Source organism: Pseudophryne corroboree, chromosome 6 (genome assembly GCF_028390025.1).
Source record: "Pseudophryne corroboree isolate aPseCor3 chromosome 6, aPseCor3.hap2, whole genome shotgun sequence".
Taxonomy (NCBI): domain Eukaryota; kingdom Metazoa; phylum Chordata; class Amphibia; order Anura; family Myobatrachidae; genus Pseudophryne; species Pseudophryne corroboree.
The window spans coordinates 826,018,879-826,046,252 of NC_086449.1; the positions used below are offsets into that span (position 1 = coordinate 826,018,879).

General features: G+C 48.2%; 1 protein-coding gene, 1 non-coding gene and 1 pseudogene across 4 annotated transcripts; all 3 read left to right on the forward strand.

The window, feature by feature from the left end:
• The first annotated feature begins 1,507 nt into the window (after positions 1-1,507).
• BORCS5 (BLOC-1 related complex subunit 5) lies at positions 1,508-27,321 on the forward strand. Of its 3 annotated transcripts, none has more exons than XM_063929270.1 (6): positions 1,508-1,526; positions 9,833-9,950; positions 11,348-11,426; positions 11,550-11,693; positions 25,680-25,837; positions 26,551-27,321. In XM_063929270.1, exons 3-6 carry the CDS (start codon positions 11,369-11,371, stop codon positions 26,779-26,781), a joined length of 591 nt encoding a protein of 196 aa, XP_063785340.1. In that variant the 5' UTR covers positions 1,508-1,526; positions 9,833-9,950; positions 11,348-11,368; the 3' UTR covers positions 26,782-27,321. The 3 variants fall into 3 exon arrangements, with proteins under 3 accessions (XP_063785340.1, XP_063785339.1, XP_063785338.1); XM_063929269.1 differs by having other exon boundaries at positions 1,518-1,606; XM_063929268.1 differs by lacking the exon at positions 1,508-1,526 and adding an exon at positions 1,533-1,681.
• Positions 16,406-16,513, forward strand: LOC134938767 (U5 spliceosomal RNA; annotated as a pseudogene).
• Positions 17,569-17,682, forward strand: LOC134938672 (U5 spliceosomal RNA). The gene has a single exon (XR_010181184.1). It is a non-coding gene; the product is annotated as a U5 spliceosomal RNA (small nuclear RNA).
• Positions 27,322-27,374: the final 53 nt, after the last annotated feature.

Sequence of the window (27,374 nt, forward strand, 5' to 3'; positions counted from 1 at the left end):
TTACAGTATTATAGTATTATAGTATGATGATGGTATTATTATAGGGGGAACAGTATTATAGTTTTACTATGCAGTATTATAGTATGATGATGGCATTATTATAGGGGGAACAGTATTATAGTATTATAATGCAGTATTATAGTATGATGATGGCATTATTATAAAGGGAACATTATTATAGTATTACTATGCAGTACTATAGTATGATGATGGTATTATAGGGGGAACAGTATTATAGTATTACTATGCAGTATTATAGTATGATGATGGCATTATTATAGGGGAGAACAGTATTATAGTATTACTATGCAGTATTATAGTATGATGATGGCATTATTATAGGGGGAACAGTATTATAGTATTACTATGCAGTATTATAGTATGATGCTGGCATTATTATAGGGGGAACAGTATTATAGTATTACTATGCAGTATTATAGTATGATGATGGCATTATTATAGGGGGAACAGTATTATAGTATTACTATGCAGTATTATAGTATGATGATGATGGTATTATTATTATAGGGGGAACAGTATTATAGTATTACTATGCAGTATTATAGTATGATGATGGCATTATTATAGGGGGAACAGTATTATAGTATTACTATGCAGTATTATAGTATGATGATGATGGTATTATTATTATAGGGGGAACAGTATTATAGTATTACTATGCAGTATTATAGTATGATGATGGCATTATTATAGGGGAGAACAGTATTATAGTATTACTATGCAGTATTATAGTATGATGATGGCATTATTATAGGGGGAACAGTATTATAGTATTACTATGCAGTATTATAGTATGATGCTGGCATTATTATAGGGGGAACAGTATTATAGTATTACTATGCAGTATTATAGTATGATGATGGCATTATTATAGGGGGAACAGTATTATAGTATTACTATGCAGTATTATAGTATGATGATGATGGTATTATTATTATAGGGGGAACAGTATTATAGTATTACTATGCAGTATTATAGTATGATGATGGCATTATTATAGGGGGAACAGTATTATAGTATTACTATGCAGTATTATAGTATGATGCTGGCATTATTATAGGGGGAACAGTATTATAGTATTACTATGCAGTACTATAGTATGATAATGGTATTATAGGGGGGAACAGCATTATAGTATTACTATGCAGTACTATAGTATGATGATGCTATTATAGGGGGAACAGTATTATAGTATTACTATGCAGTACTATAGTATGATAATGGTATTATAGGGGGGAACAGTATTATAGTATTACTATGCAGTACTATAGTATGATGATGGTATTATAGGGGGAACAGTATTATAGTATTACTTTGCAGTATTATAGTATGAAGATGGTATTATTATGGTGATCACAACATTACAGTATTATAGGGCACCTAGTAGTATATAGTATTATGATTATCCAGTGTTACCGGGAACACACAGCCCCATCTACAGTGAAGGAGAGGTCAGTCTGCTGGGGGCGGGGCTGACCTGGGAAGTTACTCGTAACGTGCGCTCGGTGAGTGGCGGAAGCCGGAAGTACCCGGGAGGTTACCTGGGCAACCAGAGCCGACAACGGGGTGCCCGATTCATTTGGGGGTACAGGAAATGCGGATTACAGCAATAACCCTATAATACCCAGCGGGCGGCGCCTGCCCAGCGGCTTCCCCGAATGTATGTGATATTACCCCATCCCGGCGTGTGTATTATAACCTACCCCCCCCCCCCCCCCCCCCTCAGTGTATGTATGTGTTATTACCCCCCCCAGTGTATGTATTATTATTACCCCCCTTGCAGTTTATGTATGTGTTGTTATTATTACCCACTCCCCAGTGTATGCATGTATGTATAATATGTATAATTATTACCCCCCCCCCCCCCCAGTATGTATGTATTATTACCCACCGAGTGTATTTATCTATTATTATTAACCCCCCCCCCCAGTGTATGTATGTGTCACTACCTCCCCTCCTCCGCAGTGTATGTATGTATTTATTGTTATTATTACCACCCCCTCCCCAGTGTAGGTGTGTATTATTATGACTACCCTCCACCCAGTGTATGTATTATTATTAACCCCCCCCCCCCCCCAGTGTGTGTATGTGTTATTATTACCACCCCCTCCCCAGTGTAGGTGTGTATTATTATTACTACCCTCCACCCAGTGTATGTATTATGATTACCCCCCCCCCCCCAGTGTGTGTATGTGTTATTATTACCACCCCCTCCCCAGTGTAGGTGTGTATTATTATTATGACTACCCTCCACCCAGTGTATGTATTATTATTACCCCCCCCCCCCCCCAGTGTGTGTATGTGGTATTATTACCACCCCCTCCCCAGTGTAGGTGTGTATTATTATTATTATTATTATTATTATTATTACTACCCTCCACCCAGTGTATGTATTATTATTACCCCTCCCCCCCCCCCAGTGTGTGTATGTGTTATTATTACCACCCCCTCCCCAGTGTAGGTGTGTATTATTATTATTACTACCCTCCACCCAGTGTATGTATTATTATTACCCCCCCCCCCCCCAGTGTGTGTATGTGTTATTACTACCACCCCCTCCCCAGTGTAGGTGTGTATTATTATTATTACTACCCTCCACCCAGTGTATGTATTATTATTATTATTACCCCCCCCCCCCAGTGTGTGTATGTGTTATTACTACCACCCCCTCCCCAGTGTAGGTGTGTATTATTAATATTACTACCCTCCACCCAGTGTATGTATTATTATTACCCCCACAGTGTGTGTATGTGTTATTATTACCACCCCCTCCCCAGTGTAGGTGTGTATTATTATTACTACCCTCCACCCAGTGTATGTATTATGATTTCCCCCCCCCCCCCCAGTGTGTGTATGTGTTATTATTACCACCCCCTCCCCAGTGTAGGTGTGTATTATTATTATGACTACCCTCCACCCAGTGTATGTATTATTATTACCCCCCCCCCCCCCAGTGTGTGTATGTGTTATTATTACCACCCCCTCCCCAGTGTAGGTGTGTATTATTATTATTATTATTATTATTATTATTATTATTACTACCCTCCACCCAGTGTATGTATTATTATTACCCCCCCCCCCAGTGTGTGTATGTGTTATTACTACCACCCCCTCCCCAGTGTAGGTGTGTATTATTATTATTACTACCCTCCACCCAGTGTATGTATTATTATTATTATTACCCCCCCCCCCCCCAGTGTGTGTATGTGTTATTACTACCACCCCCTCCCCAGTGTAGGTGTGTATTATTAATATTACTACCCTCCACCCAGTGTATGTATTATTATTACCCCCACAGTGTGTGTATGTGTTATTATTACCACCCCCTCCCCAGTGTAGGTGTGTATTATTATTACTACCCTCCACCCAGTGTATGTATTATGATTACCCCCCCCCCCCCAGTGTGTGTATGTGTTATTATTACCACCCCCTCCCCAGTGTAGGTGTGTATTATTATTATTATGACTACCCTCCACCCAGTGTATGTATTATTATTACCCCCCCCCCCCCCAGTGTGTGTATGTGTTATTATTACCACCCCCTCCCCAGTGTAGGTGTGTATTATTATTATTATTATTATTATTATTATTACTACCCTCCACCCAGTGTATGTATTATTATTACCCCCCCCCCCCCCCCAGTGTGTGTATGTGTTATTACTACCACCCCCTCCCCAGTGTAGGTGTGTATTATTATTATTACTACCCTCCACCCAGTGTATGTATTATTATTATTACCCCCCCCCCCAGTGTGTGTATGTGTTATTACTACCACCCCCTCCCCAGTGTAGGTGTGTATTATTAATATTACTACCCTCCACCCAGTGTATGTATTATTATTACCCCCACAGTGTGTGTATGTGTTATTATTACCACCCCCTCCCCAGTGTAGGTGTGTATTATTATTACTACCCTCCACCCAGTGTATGTATTATGATTACCCCCCCCCCCCCAGTGTGTGTATGTGTTATTATTACCCCCCAGTGTATGTATGTATTATTATTACCCCCCCCCTGTGTATCATGTATGTATTATTATTACCCCCCCCCCCAGTGTATGTATGTGTTATTACCCAACCCCATCCTCTGCAGTGTATGTATGTATGAATATATGTGCTGTTATTACCCCCTCCTCAGTGTAGGTGTGTATTATTATTATTATTATTACCCTCCCAGTGTATGTATGTGTTATTATTACCCCCCCCCCAGTGTATGTATGTATGTATGTGATATTACCCCCCCCCCCCCCCGCAGTATATGTATGTATGTATGTGTTGTTATTATTACCCCCTCCCCAGTGAAGGTGAATATTATTATTACCCCCCACCCAGTGTATGTATTATTATAACCCTCCGTGTATGTATTATTATAACCCCCCCAGTGTGTGTATGTGTTACTATTACCCCCCCCCCCAGTGTATGTATGTATGTATTATTATTACCCCCCCCAGTGTATCATGTATGTATTATTATTACCCCACCCCATCCTCCGCAGTGTATGTATGTATGTATGTATGAATGTATGTGTTGTTATTATTACCCCCTCCCCAGTGTAGGTGTGTATTATTATTATTATTATTATTACCCCCCCAGGTATGTATTATTATTGCCCCCCCCTCAGTGTATGTATTATTATTACCCCCCAGTGTATGTATGTATGTATTACTCCCTAGTGTATGTATGTATGTATGTATGTATGTATGTATGTATTACTCCCTAGTGTATGTATGTATGTATGTATGTATGTATGTATGTATTTATTTATTTATTATTATTACTACCCCCTCCATGTATGTAGTATTATTATTATTATTATTATTATTATTATTATTATTATTATTATCATCTCCTCCATGTATGTATTTATTGTTGATATTATTATTATTACCCCCTCTATGTATGTATGTATTTATTATTATTATTATCATCATCAACCCCTCCATGTATGTATGTATGTATGTATGATTATAACCCCCCCTCTTCCCCACAGTGTATGTATGTATTATCAGTAACCCCCCCCCCCCCCCCCATGTATGTATGAATTATTCCCCCCACCAGTGTATATATGTATTATTATTATTACCCCCTCCATGTATGTATGTATGCATGTATGTGTGGAGTATGGCCTGTTTCCCCTGCCCTGTATGTATGGAGTATGGCCTGTACACCCCCCCCCCCCCTTCCTCCTGCATGTGTGGAGTGTGGCCTGTACCCCCCCACCCCCTGAAAGTATGGAGTGCGGCCTGTACCACCTCCCCCTGTATGTATGGAGTGTGGCCTGTACCCCCCTCCCCCTATATGTCTGGAGTGTGACCTGTACTCCCACCCCTGTATGTATGGAGTGTGACCTGTACCCCCAGCCCCCCCACCCCTGTATGTATGGAGTGTGACCTGTACCCCCTGCCCCCCCACCCCTGTATGTATGGAGTGTGGCCTGTAGCCCCCTAGCCCCCCCTTTCCATTTGTGTGCACTGTGACCTGTACCGCCATAACCCTTCCCCATATGCGTGGAGTGTGACCTGTAAACCTACCCCCGCATGTGTAGAGTGTGGGCCTGTGACCCCCCTATTCCCCTTCCTTTTCCCGTATGTGTAGAGTGTGATCTGTACCCACCTCCCCCTGTATGTATGGAGTGTGGCCTGTACCCCGGTATGTATGGATTGTGGCCTGTAACCCCCACCTAACCCTTCCCTGTATGTATGGATTGTGGCCTGTAAACCCCCCCCCCCCCCAACCCCTCCCTGTATGTGTGGATTGTGGCCTGTACCCCCCTCTCCCCCCGTGTGTATGGATTGTGGCCTATACCCCCCTAACCCTTCCCTGTATGTGTGGAGTGTAGCCTGTACCCCTCTAACCCTTTCCAGTATGCATGGAGTGTGGCCTGTACCCCTTCCCCCCCAATCCTTCCCTGTATGGGTGGAGTGTGGCCTGTACCCCCCTAACCCTTCCCCAAATGTGTGGAGTGAGGCCTGTACCCCCCTAACCCTTCCCTGTATGTGTGGAGTGTGGCCTGTACCCCCCTCTCCCCCCGTGTGTATGGATTGTGGCCTGTACCCCCCTAACCCTTCCCTGTATGTGTGGAGTGTGGCCTGTACCCCTCTAACCCTTTCCAGTATGCATGGAGTGTGGCCTGTACCCCTTCCCCCCCAATCCTTCCCTGTATGTGTGGAGTGTGGCCTGTACCCCCCCTAACCCTTCCCCGTATGTGTGGAGTGTGGCCTGTACCCCTTCCCCCTTAATCCTTCCCTGTATGGGTGGAGTGTGGCCTGTACCCCCCTAACCCTTCCCCAAATGTGTGGAGTGTGGCCTGTACCCCCCCTAACCCTTCCCTGTATGTGTGGAGTGTGGCCTGTACCCCCCCTAACCCTTCTCTGTATGTGTGGAGTGTGGCCTGTACCCCCCTAACCCTTCCCTGTATGTGTGGAGTGTGGCCTGTACCCCCCTAACCCTTCCCTGTACGTGTGGTGTGAGGCCTGTATCCCCCTAACCCTTCCCTGTATGTGTGGAGTGTGGCCTGTACCCCCCTAACCCATCCCTGTATGTGTGGAGAGTGGCCTGTACCCCCCTAACCCTTCCCTGTATGTGTGGAGTGTGGCCTGTACCCCCCTAACCCTTCCCTGTATGTGTGGAGTGTGGCCTGTACCCCCCCCTAACCCATCCCTGTATGTGTGGAGTGTGGCCTGTACCCCCCCCTAACCCTTCCCTGTATGTGTGGAGTGTGGCCTGTACCCCCCTAACCCTTCCCTGTATGTGTGGAGTGTGGCCTGTACCCCCATAACCCTTTCCTGTATGTGTGGAGTGTGGCCTGTACCCCCCCCTAACCCTTCCCTGTATGTGTGGAGTGAGGCCTGTACCCCCCCTAACCCTTCCCCGTATGTGTGTAGTGTGGCCTGTACCCCCCTAACCCTTCCCTGTATGCGTGGAGTGAGGCCTGTACCCCCCTAAACCTTCCCTGTATGTGTGGAGTGTGGCCTGTACCCCCCCTAACCCTTCCCTGTATGTGTGGAGTGTGGCCTGTACCCCCCTAACCCTTCCCTGTATGTGTGGAGTGTGGCCTGTACCCCCCTAACCCATCCTGTATGTGTGGAGTGTGGCTTGTACCGCCCTAACCCTTCCCTATATGTGTGTAGTGTGGCCTGTACCCCCCTTACCCTTCCCTGTATGTGTGGAGTGTGGCCTGTACCCCCCTAACCCTTTCCTGTATGTGTGGAGTGAGGCCTGTACCCCACCCTAACCCTTCCCCGTATGTGTGGAGTGTGGCCTGTACCCCCCCTAACCCTTCCCTGTATGTGTGGAGTGTGGCCTGCACCCCCCTAACCCTTCCCTGTATGTGTGGAGTGAGGCCTGTACCCCACCCTAACCCTTCCCTGTATGTGTGGAGTGAGGCCTGTACCCCCCTAACCCTTCCCTGTATGTGTGGAGTGTGGCCTGTACCCCCCTAACCCATCCCTGTATGTGTGTAATGTGGCCTGTACCCCCCTAACCCTTCCCTGTATGTGTGGAGTGTGGCCTGTACCCCCCTAACCCTTCCCTGTATGTGTGGAGTGTGGCCTGTACCCCCCTAACCCTTCCCTGTATGTGTGGAGTGAGGCCTGTACCCCCCTAACCGTTCCCTGTATGTGTGGAGTGAGGCCTGTACCCCCCTAACCCTTCCCTGTATGTGTGGAGTGTGGCCTGTACCCCCCTAACCCTTCCCTGTATGTGTGGAGTGTGGCCTGTACCCCCCTAACCCTTCCCTGTATGTGTGGAGTGAGGCCTGTACCCCCCCCTAACCCTTCCCCGTATGTGTGGAGTGTGGCCTGTACCCCCCTAACCCTTCCCTGTATGTGTGGAGTGTGGCCTGTACCCCCCCTAACCCTTCCCTGTATGTGTGGAGTGAGGCTTGTACCCCCCTAACCCTTCCCTGTATGTGTGGAGTGAGGCCTGTACCCCCCTAACCCTTCCCTGTATGTGTGGAGTGTGGCCTGTACCCCCCTAACCCTTCCCTGTATGTGTGGAGTGTGGCCTGTACCCCCCTAACCCTTCCCTGTATGTGTGGAGTGTGGCCTGTACCCCCCTAACCCTTCCCTGTATGTGTGGAGTGAGGCCTGTACCCCCCCTAACCCTTCCCCGTATGTGTGGAGTGTGGCCTGTACCCCTTCCCCCCCAATCCTTCCCTGTATGGGTGGAGTGTGGCCTGTACCCCCCTAACCCTTCCCCAAATGTGTGGAGTGTGGCCTGTACCCCCCCCCCCCCCCCTAACCCTTCCCTGTATGTGAGGTGTGAGGCATGTATCCCCCTAACCCTTTCCTGTATGTGTGGAGTGTGGCCTGTACCCCCCCCTAACCCTTCCCTGTATGTGTGGAGTGTGGCCTGTACCCCCCTAACCCATCCCTGTATGTGTGGAGTGTGGCCTGTACCCCCTAACCCTTCCCTGTATGGGTGGAGTGTGCCCTGTACCCCCCTAACCCTTCCCTGTATGTGTGGAGTGTGGCCTGTACCCCCCTAACCCTTCCCTGTATGTGTGGAGTGTGGCCTGTACCCCCCTAACCCTTCCCTGTATGTGTGGAGTGAGGCCTGTACCCCCCCTAACCCTTCCCCGTATGTGTGGAGTGTGGCCTGTACCCCTTCCCCCCCAATCCTTCCCTGTATGGGTGGAGTGTGGCCTGTACCCCCCTAACCCTTCCCCAAATGTGTGGAGTGTGGCCTGTACCCCCCCCCCCCCTAACCCTTCCCTGTATGTGAGGTGTGAGGCATGTATCCCCCTAACCCTTTCCTGTATGTGTGGAGTGTGGCCTGTACCCCCCCCCTAACCCTTCCCTGTATGTGTGGAGTGTGGCCTGTACCCCCCTAACCCATCCCTGTATGTGTGGAGTGTGGCCTGTACCCCCTAACCCTTCCCTGTATGGGTGGAGTGTGCCCTGTACCCCCCTAACCCTTCCCTGTATGTGTGGAGTGTGGCCTGTACCCCCCTAACCCTTCCCTGTATGTGTGGAGTGTGGCCTGTACCCCCCCTAACCCTTCCCTGTATGTGTGGAGTGAGGCCTGTACCCCCCCTAACCCTTCCCCGTATGTGTGGAGTGTGGCCTGTATCCCCCCTAACCCTTCCCTGTATGTGTGGAGTGTGGCCTGTACCCCCCCTAACCCTTCCCTGTATGTGTGGAGTGTGGCCTGTACCCCCCTAACCCTTTCCTGTATGTGTGGAGTGTGGCCTGTACCCCCCCCTAACCCTTCCCTGTATGTGTGGAGTGTGGCCTGTACCCCCCTAACCCTTCCCTGTATCTGTGGAGTGTGGCCTGTACCGCCCTAACCCTTCCCTGTGTGTGTGGAGTGAGGCCTATACCCCCCTAACCCATCCCTGTATGTGTGGAGTGTGGCCTATACCCCCCTAACCCTTCCCTGTATGTGTGGAGTGAGGCCTGTACCCTACCCCATCCCTGTATGTGTGGAGTGTGGCCTGTACCCCCCTAACTCTTCCCTGTATGTGTGGAGTGAGGCCTGTACTTCCCCGTATGTGTGGAGTGTGGCCTGTACCCCTTCCCCCCCCAATCCTTCCCTGTATGTGTGGAGTGTGGCCTGTACCCCCCTAACCCTTCCCCAAATGTGTGGAGTGTGGCCTGTACCCCCCTAACCCTTCCCTGTATGTGTGGAGTGAGGCCTGTACCCCCCTAACCCTTCCCTGTATGTGTGGAGTGAAGCCTGTACCCCCCTAACCCTTCCCTGTATGTGTGGAGTGTGGCCTGTACCCCCCTAACCCTTCCCTGTATGTGTGGAGTGTGGCATGTATTTCCCATCATGTGTGACCATTATTAAAGTACATTTCGCATTTATACAGAACTTGCAGCATCCGTGGGGTTGCACTGGGGGAAACATAGGACCGGGTGACCTTCATCCAGCCCTGCTCCATCACCAGAAGAGCCTGGCACGCAGCCGGCAGGGTCATCTCACCCCAGGTATAATAATGTACATATAATGGTTAGTGGCCAATTGTTCCCCCAGACATAGGAGACGTCAGGTTTTGGTGGAATAAATGCTGATTATTATGAACTTGTGCTACAGAGGTCAGGGGAGGCTGTCTCCACTCCTCGTGACATTGGAGGTCAGGGGAGGTTGTCGCCACTCCTGGTGACATTGGAAGTCAGGGGAGGCTGTCTCCACTCTTTGTGACATTGGAGGTCAGGGGAAGTTGTCTCTACTCCTGGTGACATTAAGGGTCAATGGAGGCTGTCTCTACTCCTGGTGACATTGGAGGTCAGGGGAGGCTGTCTCTTCTCCTGGTGACATTGGAGGTCAGGGGAGGCTGTCTACACTCCTTGTGACATTGGAGGTCAGTGGAGGCTATCTCCCCTTCTGGTGACATTGGAGGTCAGCGGAGGCTGTCTCTACTCCTGGTGACATTGGAGGTCAGGAGAGGCTGTCTCCACTCCTGGTGACATTGGAGGTCAGGGGAGGCTGTCTCCACTCGTGGTGACATTGGAGGTCAGGAGAGGCCGTCTCCACTCCTGGTGACATTGGAGGTCAGGAGAGGCTGTCTCTACTCCTGGTGACATTGGAGGTCAGGGGAGGCTGTCTCCACTTGTGGTGACATTGGAGGTCAGGAGAGGCTGTCTCCACTCCTGGTGACATTGGAGGTCAGGAGAGGCTGTCTCCACTCCTGGTGACATTGGAGGTCAGGGGAGGTTGTCTCCACTTGTGGTGACATTGGAGGTCAGGAAAGGCTGTCTCCACTCCTGGTGACATTGGAGGTCAGGAGAGGCTGTCTCCACTCCTGGTGACATTGGAGGTCAGGGGAGGCTGTCTCCACTTGTGGTGACATTGGAGTTCAGGGGAGGCTGTCTCTACTCCTGGTGACATTGGAGGTCAGGGGAGGCTGTCTCTACTCCTGGTGACATTGGAGGTCAGGGGAGGCTGTCTCCACTTGTGGTGACATTGGAGTTCAGGGGAGGCTGTCTCTACTCCTGGTGACATTGGAGGTCAGGGGAGGCTGTCTCTACTCCTGGTGACATTGGAGGTCAGGGGAGGCTGGTTCCACTCCTGGTGACATTGGAGGTCAGCCTAGGCTGTCCTCACTTTTGCCTCCCTGAGTGAGGAGGGGGGGTCGCTGCCAGGCCTTGGGGGATACACGGGATGAGTTTATATTAATGAGTTTTACAGTTTGGGAGGAGTTTGAACGTTTATTCTACAGAAAAGGGAATAAATCGCTCTTTACCGCTGACATAACTAATGACCGTTACCTGCAGATCCCTTCTCCTCCTTATTGATAATAATGCGACGCTGTCTCAGCGCTGGCGTTATTTGCTGGGTGAACCCTAATATTGTTCCAATGCTGTTTTACATTCTATCATTCCAGAAAGCTGCAGCGACAGACAGGATGGGGGCCGAGCAGAGCTCCGAGGCCGATCTCCGCCATGGTGACGTCAGCTCCTCCGGTAAGTTCCGTTACCGCTAACATGCTGGACCAGACGTTTCCTGCCAGCCTCTGCGCTCAACTTACTACATTAGCGCACAAACATATCGGGGTGCCCCGATGACCATGTGACATTTCTCCGCAGCACATCCCTCTCCAGCCAAACAGCGAGCAAAGATGGACGACATTGTAGTGGTGGCCCCTGGGACACAATCCCACCGCAACGTTACAAAAGACCCAGAGGTGATCAAGCTACAAGAGATTCCCACTTTCCAGCCCCTTCTGAAAGGTCAGAGTATTGGGGTCGTGTTATGTGATCCTTAAAGTTACCATTATCTCCCTAATTGGTTGTTTTTTTTTTGCATTCATTTTAAATGTTTTTTATTTTACAAATTATTTTTCTGCAATCTACATATTTTTGTGTCTCTCACATTATAGCAGCTTTATATCCTCTCACCCTCCAAAAATAACTTGTACAGGTAAAACATGCGGATTGGGTCGGCGGGGCACACATAGAGCGCAGGGGTGTAGGCTAGTTCTGTAACGTAGTATTATGAAGCCACTATATGTCTGTATAGTACTGTCCGTGTACTTTATCCAAGCTGCCACATAGCATTGCCCAGTGACAGGCAGGTGACGGTGCAGGGCACACTCTGTATGTTATGTGATGTATGGAACATTGGTGAGCTAGCCATCCCTGTATATCCGTAGGTGTTATATGTGGTCTCTTCCTGCTGAAATACAATACACATTGTTAGTCCTGAGTGTGACCAGAAGAGGGCAGTACAGCTCTAATAGTGCCTCCACTGTAAGCTCCAGAATGTTTAGATATGAAGCTTCCAGTTCTCTCCTATGGAGCTTGCAATCATTTATCCGTCTCACTTGTGGAGAAAGAAATCTGATGGATTATTTGTATTGTGTCATTGCAGTGCTGAGTGGGGACTCTGTATAATAATAAGCTTCTTTGTCACATTGGGGGGAATTCAAATGTTAGAAAAGACGTGCCCTGTCTACTAAAAAAACAGACACCCAACTGACTTTCCAAACAATTGAATTCCCCCCATTGAGTGAGTTACATTACATAACATTTTGTCTTTAGGGTGATCTCTGGGCTTTACCCAAGACCCCCTTATGTTCCTATGTTACTCCTCCCCCCCCCCCCCTCTTATATCTCCTGCTGCTGCCTCCCACCTGCTCATATTCCTTCTAGTCTGAATCTCACACCCAACGCAATAATAACGCCTGCGTCCGTGTTTCGTCTTCTCTAGCCTTCCATCCAATCACTGACCAAATGCTTCCGCTTTCCCCCGACACACAGCGTCACCTAGTTATTATACGGTATATCAGCTGGTCATTACAACGCTTATCTAGCCATCATTTCTGGCATTTTCCTATTAGATTGTTAGCTCATGGTCCAGATCTGCTTCACCTATATAACGTCTGTGAGCCTCTAGCACTGGCCTGGCTAACCTGTGAATCTCCAGCTGTTGTGAAACTACAAGTCCCAGCATGCCTTGCCACAGTTAACTGTGACAGGGCATGCTGGGATTTGTAGTTTCACAACAGCTGGAGAACCACAGGTTGGGCCGTGCCTGCGTTAGCAGAATGTACAGTGCAGAGTTTATAAAGACTGGATGGTGAAGGCAGTGGTTTCAGGCGTGTCCTTAGATTGGGGTACGGGGGTGTTGGGATGGGCCTGCAGGAAGGGAATCCAACAACCGGAACATTTGGCATCACATCTGATTCAGTGCATTTCTTGGCTCCTAAACTGTTGCAGAAAATAAGAATTTACTTACCGATAATTCTATTTCTCATAGTCCGTAGTGGATGCTGGGGACTCCGAAAGGACCATGGGGAATAGCGGCTCCGCAGGAGACTGGGCACAATAGAAAAGCTTTAGTACTACCTGGTGTGCACTGGCTCCTCCCCCTATGACCCTCCTCCAAGCCTCAGTTAGGATACTGTGCCCGGACGAGCGTACACAATAAGGAAGGATTTTGAATCCCGGGTAAGACTCATACCAGCCACACCAATCACACCGTACAACTTGTGATCTGAACCCAGTTAACAGCATGATAACAGAAGGAGCCTCTGAAAAGATGGCTCACAACAACAATAACCCGATTTTGTAACAATAACTATGTACAAGTAATGCAGACAATCCGCACTTGTGATGGGCGCCCAGCATCCACTACGGACTATGAGAAATAGAATTATCGGTAAGTAAATTCTTATTTTCTCTAACGTCCTAGTGGATGCTGGGGACTCCGAAAGGACCATGGGGATTATACCAAAGCTCCCAAACGGGCGGGAGAGTGCGGATGACTCTGCAGCACCGAATAAGAGAACTCCAGGTCCTCCTCAGCCAGGGTATCAAATTTGTAGAATTTTGCAAACGTGTTTGCCCCTGACCAAGTAGCTGCTCGGCAAAGTTGTAAAGCCGAGACCCCTCGGGCAGCCGCCCAAGATGAGCCCACTTTCCGTGTGGAATGGGCTTTTACAGATTTTGGCTGTGGCAGGCCTGCCACAGAATGTGCAAGCTGAATTGTACTACAAATCCAACGAGCAATCGTCTGCTTAGAAGCAGGAGCACCCAGCTTGTTGGGTGCATACAGGATAAACAGCGAGTCAGATTTTCTGACTCCAACCGTCCTGGAAACATATATTTTCAGGGCCCTGACTACGTCCAGCAACTTGGAGTCTTCCAAGTCCCTAGTAGCCGCAGGCACCACAATAGGCTGGTTTAAGTGAAATGCTGAAACCACCTTAGGGAGAAATTGAGGGCGAGTCCTCAATTCTGCCCTATCCGTATGAAAAATTAGGTAAGGGCTTTTATAGGATAAAGCCGCCAATTCTGATACACGCCTGGCCGAAGCCAGGGCTAACAGCATTACCACTTTCCATGTGAGATATTTCTTTATCATCCACTAGGGGTCACTGGAGTACTCTTGGGATATGGACGGGCGTAGCCCGAACAAAGGCACTGAATATTTAAATTTAGGCCTCTCCCCCCCCTCCATATCCCCGAGTACCTCAGTGTACTCTCTCAGTGTTTTTTCGGTGCTCACAGCACGAACATTGGCTTGTGGTATAACCACACTTGGATTTTTATTTTTAATTTTTATTTTTAATTTTTATTTTTACACTTAGCACATCCCTTCCCAGTTTCTGGAAAAACATGGGTCCGGGATAGTGCCGCTGCACGGGCAGCGAATGGCGTGTCGGTCCTCACAAAGAGCACCCTCACAGCCACAGGCGCTACAAGGCAGCGCATGGCGTGTCGGTCCTCACAAAGAGCACCCTCACAGCCACAGGCAGACACTGTCTCCTACTGCAACTGGACGGAGCTTACACAAAGAAGCCCCGTCACAGCCAGGATGAAAGCCCCGTCACAAACTGGACGGAGCTTACAGGAGTGCGGCACTACAAGGTATGGTGGGGGGTCAGGGCGGTCAGCTCACGCTGCCGCCCTGCTGTGTGGGGAAAGCCTTTATTGTTACAAGAGAGCGGCCGCACGTCACTCACAGACGCCGGCCGCTCTCCCAGCCACTGTACCAGAACTCTGCCTCTGTAAAGCGGCCGCACGTCATTCAGACGGCTCTCCCAGATCTCTGCCTCTGTAGAGCGGCCGCACGTCATTCACAGACGCCGGCCGCTCTCCCAGAACTCTGCCTCTGTACTCCCAGCCACTGTACCAGATGCCACTGTACAGCGGCCGCACGTCATTTACAGACGCCGGCCGCTCTCCCAGCCACTGTACGCGAGCGCCGCCCAAGCAGCCACTCTGCGTACCCGGGTCTAAAGCTCCGAGCGGCCGTACGTCACTAAAGACGCCGGCCGCTCTTCCAGCGCTGCACCCGGCCACTGCTGTATGAGGCGCCGCCCGTTCTTCCGGCCCGGCGCACTATACCAGCGCTCCCCGGGTTTCCCTAGGCTCCCTGCACTCGCTTCCGGCCGCTGCACAGGGAGAAGCTAAAAGCTACATCACAAGCAGCGCGGCTGCAGGGGGGTGACGGTGAGTAAAGCCCATAGCAGCAGCAAAGGCTGCATGGGTTAAGAGACTGCTCAGTTTAAATAAGCAGCAACAAAGGCTGCTTGGAAATAAGATACATCACTGCAGGCAGTGTTGAGTAAAACCCATAGCAGCAGAAGGCTGCAGGGGTTAAGAAACTGCTTAGTGTTTAAACAGTTAATGGAATAACTGGAAGGCTAACTAAAGAATAAGGCTGCATAATGTATTGTAAACTATGTATGAAACAATGACGATCACTGGTAAAACAAGCTGCAGAGTATATCTGTAAAGCTTCTGCTAACGCCGGTTAATTTCATTGTCGCTAGTTAAGCGCGACAAGGCCAGAGCTTGTTTGCTCATAAATTTAATATACATAATAACTTCATTAAGTCGTGCAGGTGTCTGTCTATTGCCTATTATGGTGTCTGTCTACATAGCGAGTAAGGCTATAGTGCAGACTAAAAATAATTTTAAAAATCCTATGTTAACATTGGCAATTCAAATTTAAAGAGCGGTAACATCGGAGTCTCGGAATGACTCCGCCAGCTCTAACAAAAGACAGTCTTTCCAAAGGGGCCAATTTCCCTTTGGGTACCAGAGTGTTTATTTCACTGGTCTTATAATTTAATGCACGATTCTATGTCAAATTCACACCGATAACTACGAGTGAGAACGGTACATTAGTCCAGCACTCAGATAGTGCGGGGGGGTTTTTAACAACATACATAATCGTTTCCAAAAGGACGCGATCCACCATTGGTAAATGATTTTCTGTCAAACATTATAAAAACCCAGGATACAGGAGGCGCAGGGGTGTTAGTGGGAATTTTTTAGTTCAGTTTTCACATAAGTTAGCCATGTAATCTGTATTTCTACTTAATTCTAGAACATTCCTGCCCTACATCTCTAAGCCACCAGAGGCGCAGGGAAGTTAGTAGGAATTTGGTTCGGGTTTCATATGCCCATGTGAACTGCTTTTCACATAAAGAATACTTTGATTTCTCTTCATATCGAATAAATCTTTCGTTTTTTGCTAAAGATTTCCGTAGAGAGAAACAAGCTTGAGTTTCATATGAATATGCTGTTCAGCAATAACATATATATACAGCCATTACCGCATACAGTATACTTGTAACGGCGTTTTATCCCTTTATAAGAAACAGTCACGCATTGTAACGACAGGACGTTACAGTCAGCAAGCCAGTGGTTTAATGACCTCTTTTACAATTGTGGAAGCGCGTCTTTACATGTTACATTTGCGAGGTTTCAGGACTTCAACTCATACATGTCTCAGCTATTTACAGCTTAAAGTACAAAACTGCCTCTGTCGAACGGTTTGGCAGGTTGTCATTTAGTCTTTGCTGGTTTATAAACCAGGCAGTAGTACGCCAACAGAGTCAGAGTTACTTATTCACCTCTGTTTCAGCAAGACCAAACAGCTCCGTCGCAATATCAAAAGTCATTTACTACAGTTAGAAAATGGATTTTCTGCGGTTAGTATTTGCTTATTGGAGCCACAAAATTTGCATAATTGCATTTGATCTTGACAATGCGTATTTACCCAGTCCGGTTTGTTCATCACAGGTTCTAGCGTTTGCAAATCGCCACAACCATTAACCATTTCATATCTACCGTTGCTTATCGCTTTGGGTATTTACCAAAGTGATGTTGGGATGATAGCTCATCTCACATAAGAACTCTGTCTCAACAAAGTTCCTCTAACTTGCGCTACTAAGGTATACTGCGGTAGCAGATCAAGTTCGAAAACAATCGCATCTAATTCCGTCTAAACGATGTCAATTCCTAGGTAAGATTATAAATACGGTAAATCAAAGACTTTTACCTACTACACCAGCAAGAACAAATGTACATCTAGTAATTAGTGCAAAACACGCACACTAGCGATACATTGGTGTATTCACCTATTAAGAATAAAGATGTGTTTTCAATTTAGTTCGCCACCCTTCACTCGCGTTTCCCACAGAGGGACAAGGGTGCATATACTCTGGACGACAGTCGCAGAGGGTCAGGATTTGTAATTAAAATCAGCGACAAAGGTTCTAAAACACGACAGATTGCTGTCGATAAATGTCCTAGAACTCTGTGCATTTTACAATGCAATACATGATTCGCTTTCAGTCTGACCAGGGATATACTCTGGTTTCTCTTCAGAACGAATAAATCTTTCGCCTTTTACTAAAGATTTCCGTGGAAAGGAACAACCGTGAGTTTCATGTAAATTTTTGATGCCTGCCTCACGCTGGCCTTAAGCAGTCAAACAAGGCAACGGCAGTTGCATACACAACAACCAGTGAGAACCAAGCCGCATGGCAATGCAGCAGGTAACTCAAATCCTCAATGGCTCAGAACACCATTATGTGAAAATGTCAAGAGATCATTCCGTGACTGGACATCTGTTAGACAGATGATCTCACCCGTCAGGATTTGGATACTGAAAACTGGACATTCAATCCAGAGGTGTTTCATATGTGAGTCCACAGAAGGGGGTTACCCTCAAGTATACATGATGGCATCTCGCCACAATTAGAAAAGCTCAGTATGTGTACAAAACAGATCAAAAGGGCAGTGGCGGTGGAGTCTCTCACATTCATGGGATCATTCAGCATCGTGTATCTGGCTCCACCATTTTCCGCTGCTCTCTCCGTTGCCAAAACGGATCATAAGACAGTTTGTCACAGTCATACTGGTGGTATCTCATGGGTTTCGGAGAAGTTTGCTTCTCGAATTTTCAAGGAATACTTGCACACGATCTTGGCCCGCTCATAATACGTCCAACCTGTTACATCAGGGAACGTTAGTTTACCCATAGTTACCTATGTACCTATTATCTATGTACCGCAGCTGCGGTTGACGGGGTGAGGGTTCAGACCGCCCTCTTAAGAAATAGAGCATTACAGTATCGGTTATACCAACCATGTTACGAAATAGTAAGCCGCTTAAGGCAGCTCATTATTACAAAATTTTGTGTGCTTACATAGGTTGTTAACATCGGAAGTTTCCAACATCATCCTTCAAGTTACCCGTATTCTGTTAAACGGGATGGGATGGAAAACTGCGTTGATCTGCACTAAGAGTGCAGGTATCTGTGTGGTAAACTTATTTTCAAAGACGTTTGCCTCTGTTTGCGTCTGTACACATCTTTCTACAAGGTGTCATCAAAGTTCAGACTCTATTTATCCCACCTACAGCGCCAGGCGACTTGAAGTTGGGTTCAGATTTCTTACAGTTTTCATATTTTGAACCTTTTCAACAAATGGGAATTAAGTTTCTCACTTTGGAAAACAATTTTTGTCTAGCCTTGGCTTCGGCAAGGGTTTTGTTTTCATATTTGGGTGCCTTGTATTCCAAGCCACCGTATTTGAGTTTTCTCATAACAAAGCAGATCTTCGGACGAATCACGCTTTCGTATTCTTCACATCAATATACCAATAGGGGTTCCTGTGTGGACAGCACATTCTAGAATTCTGAATGTGGTACACGCATTACGCGTTTATATATGTCCCGAACGTCAACAGTACGTGATATGAATACGTTGTTTGTTCTCTATGATACTGCCAACTGGGGTTAGCCAGTTTCTCAGCAGACATTATCCAGTTGGGTAATAATAATGACTAAAAGTCAGGCTTACGTTAAGGCTAAGTTACAATTGCTTACGTCAGTAATAGTTCATCCCACAGGTTCGGTGGGAATGTCACACCCAGGGGGTCGTGGAGCGTCTAAAACGCGCCTATATAGCCTTCATAGCCTTCATGTGCACCACGTTTGTGCACGTTTACACGTTATAAATGGTGGCGCCATCAGCATCTAGCTTTGGGCTGCCTACTGTTACAAGTATCAAACAGCTCTCCCGCCCACGAGGGAAGCTTTGGTACGTCCCAAGAGTACTCCAGTGACCCCTAGTGGATGATAAAGAAAATAGGATTTTGGTACTTACCAGGTAAATCCTTTTCTTTGAATCCATAGGGGGCACTGGACGCCCACCCAGAGCAGTTTTACCTGGGTTGTTTTAAGCTCAAGGGAGCTTAGGGTAACAAGTTTTACTTCATTGATATTAAGCTCAGAGGAGCTTATGGTAACACATTTTCACCGATTGGTTCAAATTATAAAGTTCTATCGGTTATGGTGTCAACTGTTTAGTTGACAGTAAGGTTATGGGTCAACATTGTTGTTGTCCGTTATGTTATAGGTATTCTCCATTGTCAACCTCTCTATATCGTTCCTGTTCGCTCAGTAAAAAACACTGAGAGAGTACACTGAGGTACTCGGGGATATGGAGGGGGGGGAGAGGCCTAAATTTAAATATTCAGTGCCTTTGTTCGGGCTACGCCCGTCCATATCCCAAGAGTACTCCAGTGCCCCCTATGGATTCAAAGAAAAGGATTTACCTGGTAAGTACCAAAATCCTATTTTTAAGTCCACAGTGGTGAGTGGTTCAAACCAATGTGATTTTAGGAATCCCAAAACTACATTGAGATCCCAAGGTGCCACTGGAGGCACAAAAGGAGGCTGTATATGCAGTACCCCTTTGACAAACGTCTGAACTTCAGGAACTGAAGCCAGTTCTTTTTGGAAGAATATTGACAGGGCCGAAATTTGAACCTTAATGGACCCTAATTTTAGGCCCATAGACAGTCCTGTTTGCAGGAAATGCAGGAAACGACCCAGTTGAAATTCCTCTGTAGGGGCCTTCCTGGCCTCACACCACGCAACATATTTACGCCAAATACGGTGATAATGTTGCACAGTTACATCCTTCCTGGCTTTGATTAGGGTAGGGATGACTTCATCCGGAATGCCTTTTTCCTTCAGGATCCGGCGTTCAACCGCCATGCCGTCAAACGCAGCCGCGGTAAGTCTTGGAACAGACATGGTCCCTGCTGGAGCAGGTCCTGTCGTAGAGGTAGAGGCCACGGGTCTTCCGTGAGCATCTCTTGTAGTTCCGGGTACCAAGTCCTTCTTGGCCAATCCGGAGCCACGAGTATAGTCTTTACTCCTCTCCTTCTTATGATTCTCAGTACTTTTGGTATGAGAGGAAGAGGAGGGAACACATACACTGACTGGTACACCCACGGTGTTACCAGAGCGTCCACAGCTATTGCCTGAGGGTCCCTTGACCTGGCGCAATATCTGACTAGTTTTTTGTTGAGGCGGGACGCCATCATGTCCACCTTTGGTTTTTCCCAACGGTTCACAATCATGTGGAAGACTTCTGGATGAAGTCCCCACTCCCCCGGGTGAAGATCGTGTCTGCTGAGGAAGTCTGCTTCCCAGTTGTCCACTCCCGGAATGAACACTGCTGACAGTGCTATCACATGATTTTCCGCCCAGCGAAGAATCCTTGCCACTTCCGTCATTGCCCTCCTGCTTCTTGTGCCACCCTGTCTGTTTACGTGGGCGACTGCCGTGATGTTGTCCGACTGGTTCAACACCGGCTGACCCTGAAGCAGAGGTCTTGCTTGACTTAGGGCATTGTAAATGGCCCTTAGTTCCAGGATATTTATGTGAAGTGACGTTTCCATGCTTGACCACAAGCCCTGGAATTTTTTTCCCTGTGTGACTGCTCCCCAGCCTCTCAGGCTGGCATCCGTGGTCACCAGGACCAATCCTGAATGCCGAATCTGCGGCCCTCTAGGAGATGAGCACTCTGTAACCACCACAGGAGAGACACCCTTGTCCTTGGAGACAGGGTTATCCGCTGATGCATTTGAAGATGCGATCCGGACCATTTGTCCAGCAGATCCCACTGAAAAGTTCTTGCGTGGAATCTGCCGAATGGAATCGCTTCGTAAGAAGCCACCATCTTTCCCAGGACCCTTGTGCATTGATGTACTGACACTTGGCCTGGTCTTAGGAGGTTCCTGACTAGGTCGGATAACTCCCTGGCTTTCTCTTCCGGGAGAAACACCTTTTTCTGTACTGTGTCCAGAATCATTCCTAGGAACAGCAGACGTGTCGTCGGAATCAGCTGCGATTTTGGAAGATTTAGAATCCATCCGTGCTGTCGTAGTACTACTTGAGATAGTGCTACTCCGACCTCTAACTGTTCTCTGGACCTTGTCCTTATCAGGAGATCGTCCAAGTAAGGGATAATTAAGACGCCTTTTCTTCGAAGATGAATCATCGTTTCGGCCATTACCTTGGTAAAGACCCGGGGTGCCGTGGACAATCCGAACGGCAGCGTCTGAAACTGATAGTGACAGTTCTGTACCACAAACCTGAGGTACCCTTGGTGAGAAGGGCAAATTGGGACATGGAGGTAAGCATCCTTGATGTCCAGAGACACCATATAGTCCCCTTCTTCCAGGTTCGCTATCACTGCTCTGAGTGACTCCATCTTGAACTTGAACCTTTTTACGTAAGTGTTCAAGGATTTCAGATTTAAAATGGGTCTCACCGAGCCGTCCGGCTTCGGTACCACAAACAGCGTGGAATGATACCCCTTTCCCTGTTGTAGGAGGGGTACCTTGATTATCACTTGCTGGGAATACAGCTTGTGAATGGCTTCCAATACCGCCTCCCTGTCGGGGGGAGACGTTGGTAAAGCAGACTTCAGGAACCGGCGAGGGGAAGACGTCTCGAATTCCAATTTGTACCCCTGAGATACTACCTGCAGGATCCAGGGGTCCACTTGCGAGTGAGCCCACTGCGCGCTGAAATTCTTGAGACGGGCCCCCACCGTGCCTGAGTCCGCTTGTAAGGCCCCAGCGTCATGCTGAGGACTTGGCAGAAGCGGGGGAGGGCTTCTGTTCGTGGGAAGAGGCTGTCTGTTGCAGTCTTTTTCCCCTTCCTCTGCCCCGGGGCAGATATGAGTGGCCTTTTGCCCGCTTGCCCTTATGGGGACGAAAGGACTGAGCCTGAAAAGACGGTATCTTTTTCTGCTGCGAGGTGACTTGGGGTAAAAAGGTGGATTTCCCAGCCGTTGCCGTGGCCACCAGGTCCGATAGACCGCCCCCAAGTAACTCCTCCCCTTTATACGGCAATACTTCCATATGCCGTTTGGAATCCGCATCCCCTGACCACTGTCGCGTCCATAATGCTCTTCTGGCAGAAATGGACATCGCACTTACTCTTGATGCCAGGGTGCAAATATCTCTCTGTGCATCTCGCATATATAGAAACGCATCCTTTAAACGCTCTATAGTCAATAATATATTGTCCCTGTCCAGGGTATCAATATTTTCAGTCAGGGAATCCGACCAAGCCACCCCAGCACTGCACATCCAGGCTGAGGTGATTGCTGGTCGCAGTATAATACCAGTATGTGTGTATATACTTTTTAGGATATTTTCCAGCTTCCTATCAGCTGGTTCCTTTAGGGCGGCCGTATCAGGAGACGGTAACGCCACTTGTTTTGATAAGCGTGTGAGCGCCTTATCTACCCTAGGGGGTGTTTCCCAACGCGCCCTAACCTCTGGCGGGAAAGGGTATAATGCCAATAATTTTTTAGAAATTAGCAGTTTTTTATCGGGGGAAACCCACGCTTCATCACACACCTCATTTAATTCATCTGATTCGGGAAAAACTACGGGTAGTTTTTTCACACCCCACATAATACCCTTTTTTGTGGTACTTGTAGTATCAGAAATGTTCAAAACCTCCTTCATTGCCGTGATCATGTAACGTGTGGCCCTACTGGAAAATACGTTTGTTTCCTCACCGTCGACACTGGAGTCAGTGTCCGTGTTGGTGTCTGTATCGACCTGAGGTAACGGGCGCTTTAGAGCCCCTGACAGTGTTTGAGACGCCTGTACAGGTATTACCTGATTTGCCGGCTGTCTCATGTCGTCAACAGTCTTTTGTAAAGTGCTGACACTATCACGTAACTCTTTCCATAAGACCATCCAGTCAGGTGTCGACTCCCTAGGGGGTGACATCACTAACACAGGCAATTGCTCCGCCTCCACATCATTTTCCTCCTCATACATGTCGACACAACGTACCGACACACAGCACACACACAGGGAATGCTCTGATAGAGGACAGGACCCCACTAGCCCTTTGGGGAGACAGAGGGAGAGTTTGCCAGCACACACCAGAGCGCTATATATATACAGGGATAACCTTATATAAGTGTTTTTCCCTAATATAGCTGCTGTATATATTTATATTGCCAATTTAGTGCCCCCCTCTCTTGTTTTACTCTGTTTCTGTAGTGCAGGACTGCAGGGGAGAGTCAGGGAGCCTTCCTCCAACGGAGCTGTGAGGAAAAAATGGCGCCAGTGTGCTGAGGAGATAGGCTCCGCCCCCTTCTCGGCGGCCTTTCTCCCGCTTTTTTATGGAAAACTGGCAGGGGATAAATGCATCCATATAGCCCAGGAGCTATATGTGATGCATCTTTTGCCAGAAAAAGGTGTTTTAATTGCGTCTCAGGGCGCCCCCCCCCAGCGCCCTGCACCCTCAGTGACCGGAGTGTGAAGTGTGCTGAGAGCAATGGCGCACAGCTGCGGTGCTGTGCGCTACCTTAATGAAGACAGGATGTCTTCTGCCGCCGATTTTTCCGGACCTCTTCAGTCTTCTGGCTCTGTAAGGGGGCCGGCGGCGCGGCTCCGGGACCCATCCATGGCTGGGCCTGTGATCGTCCCTCTGGAGCTAATGTCCAGTAGCCTAAGAAACCCAATCCACTCTGCACGCAGGTGAGTTCGCTTCTTCTCCCCTTAGTCCCTCGATGCAGTGAGCCTGTTGCCAGCAGGTCTCACTGAAAATAAAAAACCTATTTAAACTTTTCCACTAAGTAGCTCGGGAGAGCCCTTAGCATGCACCCGTCTCGTTCGGGCACAAAAATCTAACTGAGGCTTGGAGGAGGGTCATAGGGGGAGGAGCCAGTGCACACCAGGTAGTACTAAAGCTTTTCTTTTGTGCCCAGTCTCCTGCGGAGCCGCTATTCCCCATGGTCCTTTCGGAGTCCCCAGCATCCACTAGGACGTTAGAGAAAGTGGTTTCTCCCCTATAGAGAAAATGTCTGGATCACGATGGTAACACGTCATGGGAACGTAGAGTTTCAATCTTTCTAACAATTAATATGGTAAATATCCAAATGACCATGACTTTTATCATAAGGATCCAGTCCTTCCCCGCAGGGCAGCTGATGTCGTACTTCTCAGAGTTAATTGCAATTTATTTATTTTATTACATGTTAATTCAAAGTTCAGGATAAAGGGAATTTTTTTCTGTAATGTGACCTTTACCATTTTTTCTATATGAAATGACTTTGGCAGAATGCAGACATATAGTAGTAAATGGAATGGTCATGAAAGCGGGGACACAGCATTACATTACATAGCCAGAGATGTACTGATGTCTTTCATCTGCAGCCAGTGTCCTCTCCCGGTCCCTAATTAATGTCAGAGATTCCTCCAGAGCCCCTCCCGAGAGCAGAGCTAATCTCTGAGGACGCAGCTTGTCACACCGCCGTCCCCGTCTCTGAATACACCCACTGGATGCCGCAAGGGCACTTTCATTTCCAATCTCTTACCCTTGTGCCCATATAAAGACGTCTTATTCTCATGTCCCTCTATAGTGCTGCTCCTGTCGAACTACAAGTCTCAGCAGGCCCTTGCAACAGATTGTCTACTTCTCTTGTACATGTATAGAATTAACAACACTGACTCTCCCCAAAATGTTTTATTGTTCTGCGTCTCCCTAACACCTTATCGGGGATGGGGGGAGAGAGCCTTCTGTATGGAGAGAAGCGGGTGTCCCAGGTTGCTGGAACATGCCATAATGACAGTACACGGACTTACCTGGTAACACTAGGCGAGACAGAGGACGGTTGAAGTCTGCAATGACATCTTCCAGCAGGTCATGTGACCTCTCTGAGATCTGCGCTGTAGCGTCAGATATCATTTATAGGGGGAGAGAGGCCACGGTTATGTCCAGGTTCAGTTGTAATAAAACAAGCGGTTATAGTTTCTATTAAACACCATCTATGTGCCTGGATAATGTCAGTACTATCCACATTTATGATCTAGGTCAGGGGTGGGGAACCTGCGGCCCTCCAGCTGTTGGTTAACTACACATACCAGCATGCCCTGCTACAGTTTTGCTATTTGGCCATGCTGAAACTGTTTCAGGGCATGCTGGGATGTATAGTTCAATAACAGCTGGAGGGTCATAGGTTGCCCACCCCTGATCTAGGTCAGCCCCGGACTTACACCCTGGTGCGATCTCTGATGGAAGGGACTTGTGTCTTGCTGGGGGGAGGAGGGGGGAGACGCCTGCACTCACATTCTCTCTCTCTCTCAGGCCTCCTGAGCGGTCAGACCTCCCCAACCAACGTCCGGCTCGAGCGACTGGACTCCCCCCAGGTGCTGCAGTTGTGCGTCCGCTACCAAGATCACCTGCATCAGTGTGCCGAGGCCGTGTCCTTCGATCAGAACGCACTGGTGAAACGAATAAGAGAGGTGGGAGGCACCAGTGCGCATGGTTAGAGTATGTCATAGCAGCAGAGGCACCTGGACCTCACACGGGGGGGGGGGGGGGGGAATTGATCCATTCATTGACAGATCATGCAGGCATATCCGGACAGCAGCCGGATTGTGGGAGTGGTGTGGGGTGCTGTGGGTGTGTCCTATCAGATCTACATTGCAGTGTGAGAATAAAGCCCAGCATGTGTGGGCTACATGCAGAAGCAGACAATACCCTGCATGTAGACATCATAAATTTATTTGCCCCCTTTGTAATGCAGGGTGATTTTGTCCAGGTGCTTTGCTCCCAGGGGCTAATTCTGACCTGATCGCAGCAGCAGCAAATTTGTTAGCAGTTGGGCAAAACCATGTGCAGTGCAGGTGGGGCAGATGTAACAGGTGCAGAGAGAGTTAGATTTGGGTGGGGTGTGTTCAATCTGAAATGTAAATTGCAGTGTAAAAATGAAGCAGCCAGTATTTACCCTGCACAGAAACAAAATAACCCACCCAAATCTAACTCTCTCTGCACATGTTACATCTGCCCCACTGGTAGTGCACATGGTTTTGCCCTACTGCTGACAAATTTGCTGCTGCGATCAGGTCTGAATTACCCCCCATGTGCAGAATCATTTCCCTGTTATGATGGCAGAATTGTGCAGATACATCTAATGAATGAATGAATGTATGTCTTCTACCTTCCTCCCTTGCAGATGGACTCCTCCGTCGATACTCTGTACAGCTATATGCAGGAACGGCAGAAACGCTTTGCCAAGTACGCAGAGCAGATCCAGAAGGTGAATGAGATGTCTGCAATATTAAGGCGTATCCAGATGGGCATCGATCAGACGGTCCCCCTGATGGAGAAGCTGAACGCCATGCTGCCCGAGGGGGAGAGGCTGGAGCCGTTCTGCATGAGTCCGGACAGGGAGCACAGACATTAGGGGGGGTCACGTTTCTCCCGGAGTGAGGGAGTGCAGAGCATGCGATCAGCAGCGGGTAACGGGCAGGTCTGGCCTCGGAAAACCTCATGTCCTCTGTTTCAGGGTTCCCAACCCCTAAAACCGGAGCCATTGTAACAGCGCAGTAGCGCCAATGAGCTGTTACAGACTATGCCAGTTCCCTGGTGTGACACGTGCAAATAGTGGCGGGACATCTATCATCTGCAGCGTCTGCTCCCGCCATCCTCACACTGGCAGATAGAGAGCTGTACAGAAAAAATCTGGGATAGAAAAATATATACATAATAAATAAATTGGACATTTGCTCCTGAAAGGCTGCAATGCGTCACCTTGTACAAACCACAATACTGAGGCCACAGCAATGACCCAGCTGGAGCAGACGCTGTATACCGGCGAGGCATAAGGTCTAGTCTCTGTTTAGTCTGAGACGGGTGAGTCTCGCGCTGCTGCGGAATGTTATCTGTGAATATGTCGTGTACAATAACATAAATTGTGTCCAGCTATTAAAATATTTGTGACAAAGTTCTCGTACGAGTTTTTCTTCCCGACGTCTAATGTTGATCGTAGCTGTGCTA

Excerpts from the sequence above, each read along its gene's own strand:
- BORCS5 (XM_063929270.1), top strand. The coding sequence starts at position 11,369 with ATGGGGGCCGAGCAGAGCTCCGAGGCCGATCTCCGCCATGGTGACGTC. Across the intron at positions 11,694-25,679 it reads TTTCCAGCCCCTTCTGAAAG|GCCTCCTGAGCGGTCAGACC; the intron begins GTCAGAGTATTG and ends TCTCTCTCTCAG. Across the intron at positions 25,838-26,550 it reads TGGTGAAACGAATAAGAGAG|ATGGACTCCTCCGTCGATAC; the intron begins GTGGGAGGCACC and ends CCTCCCTTGCAG.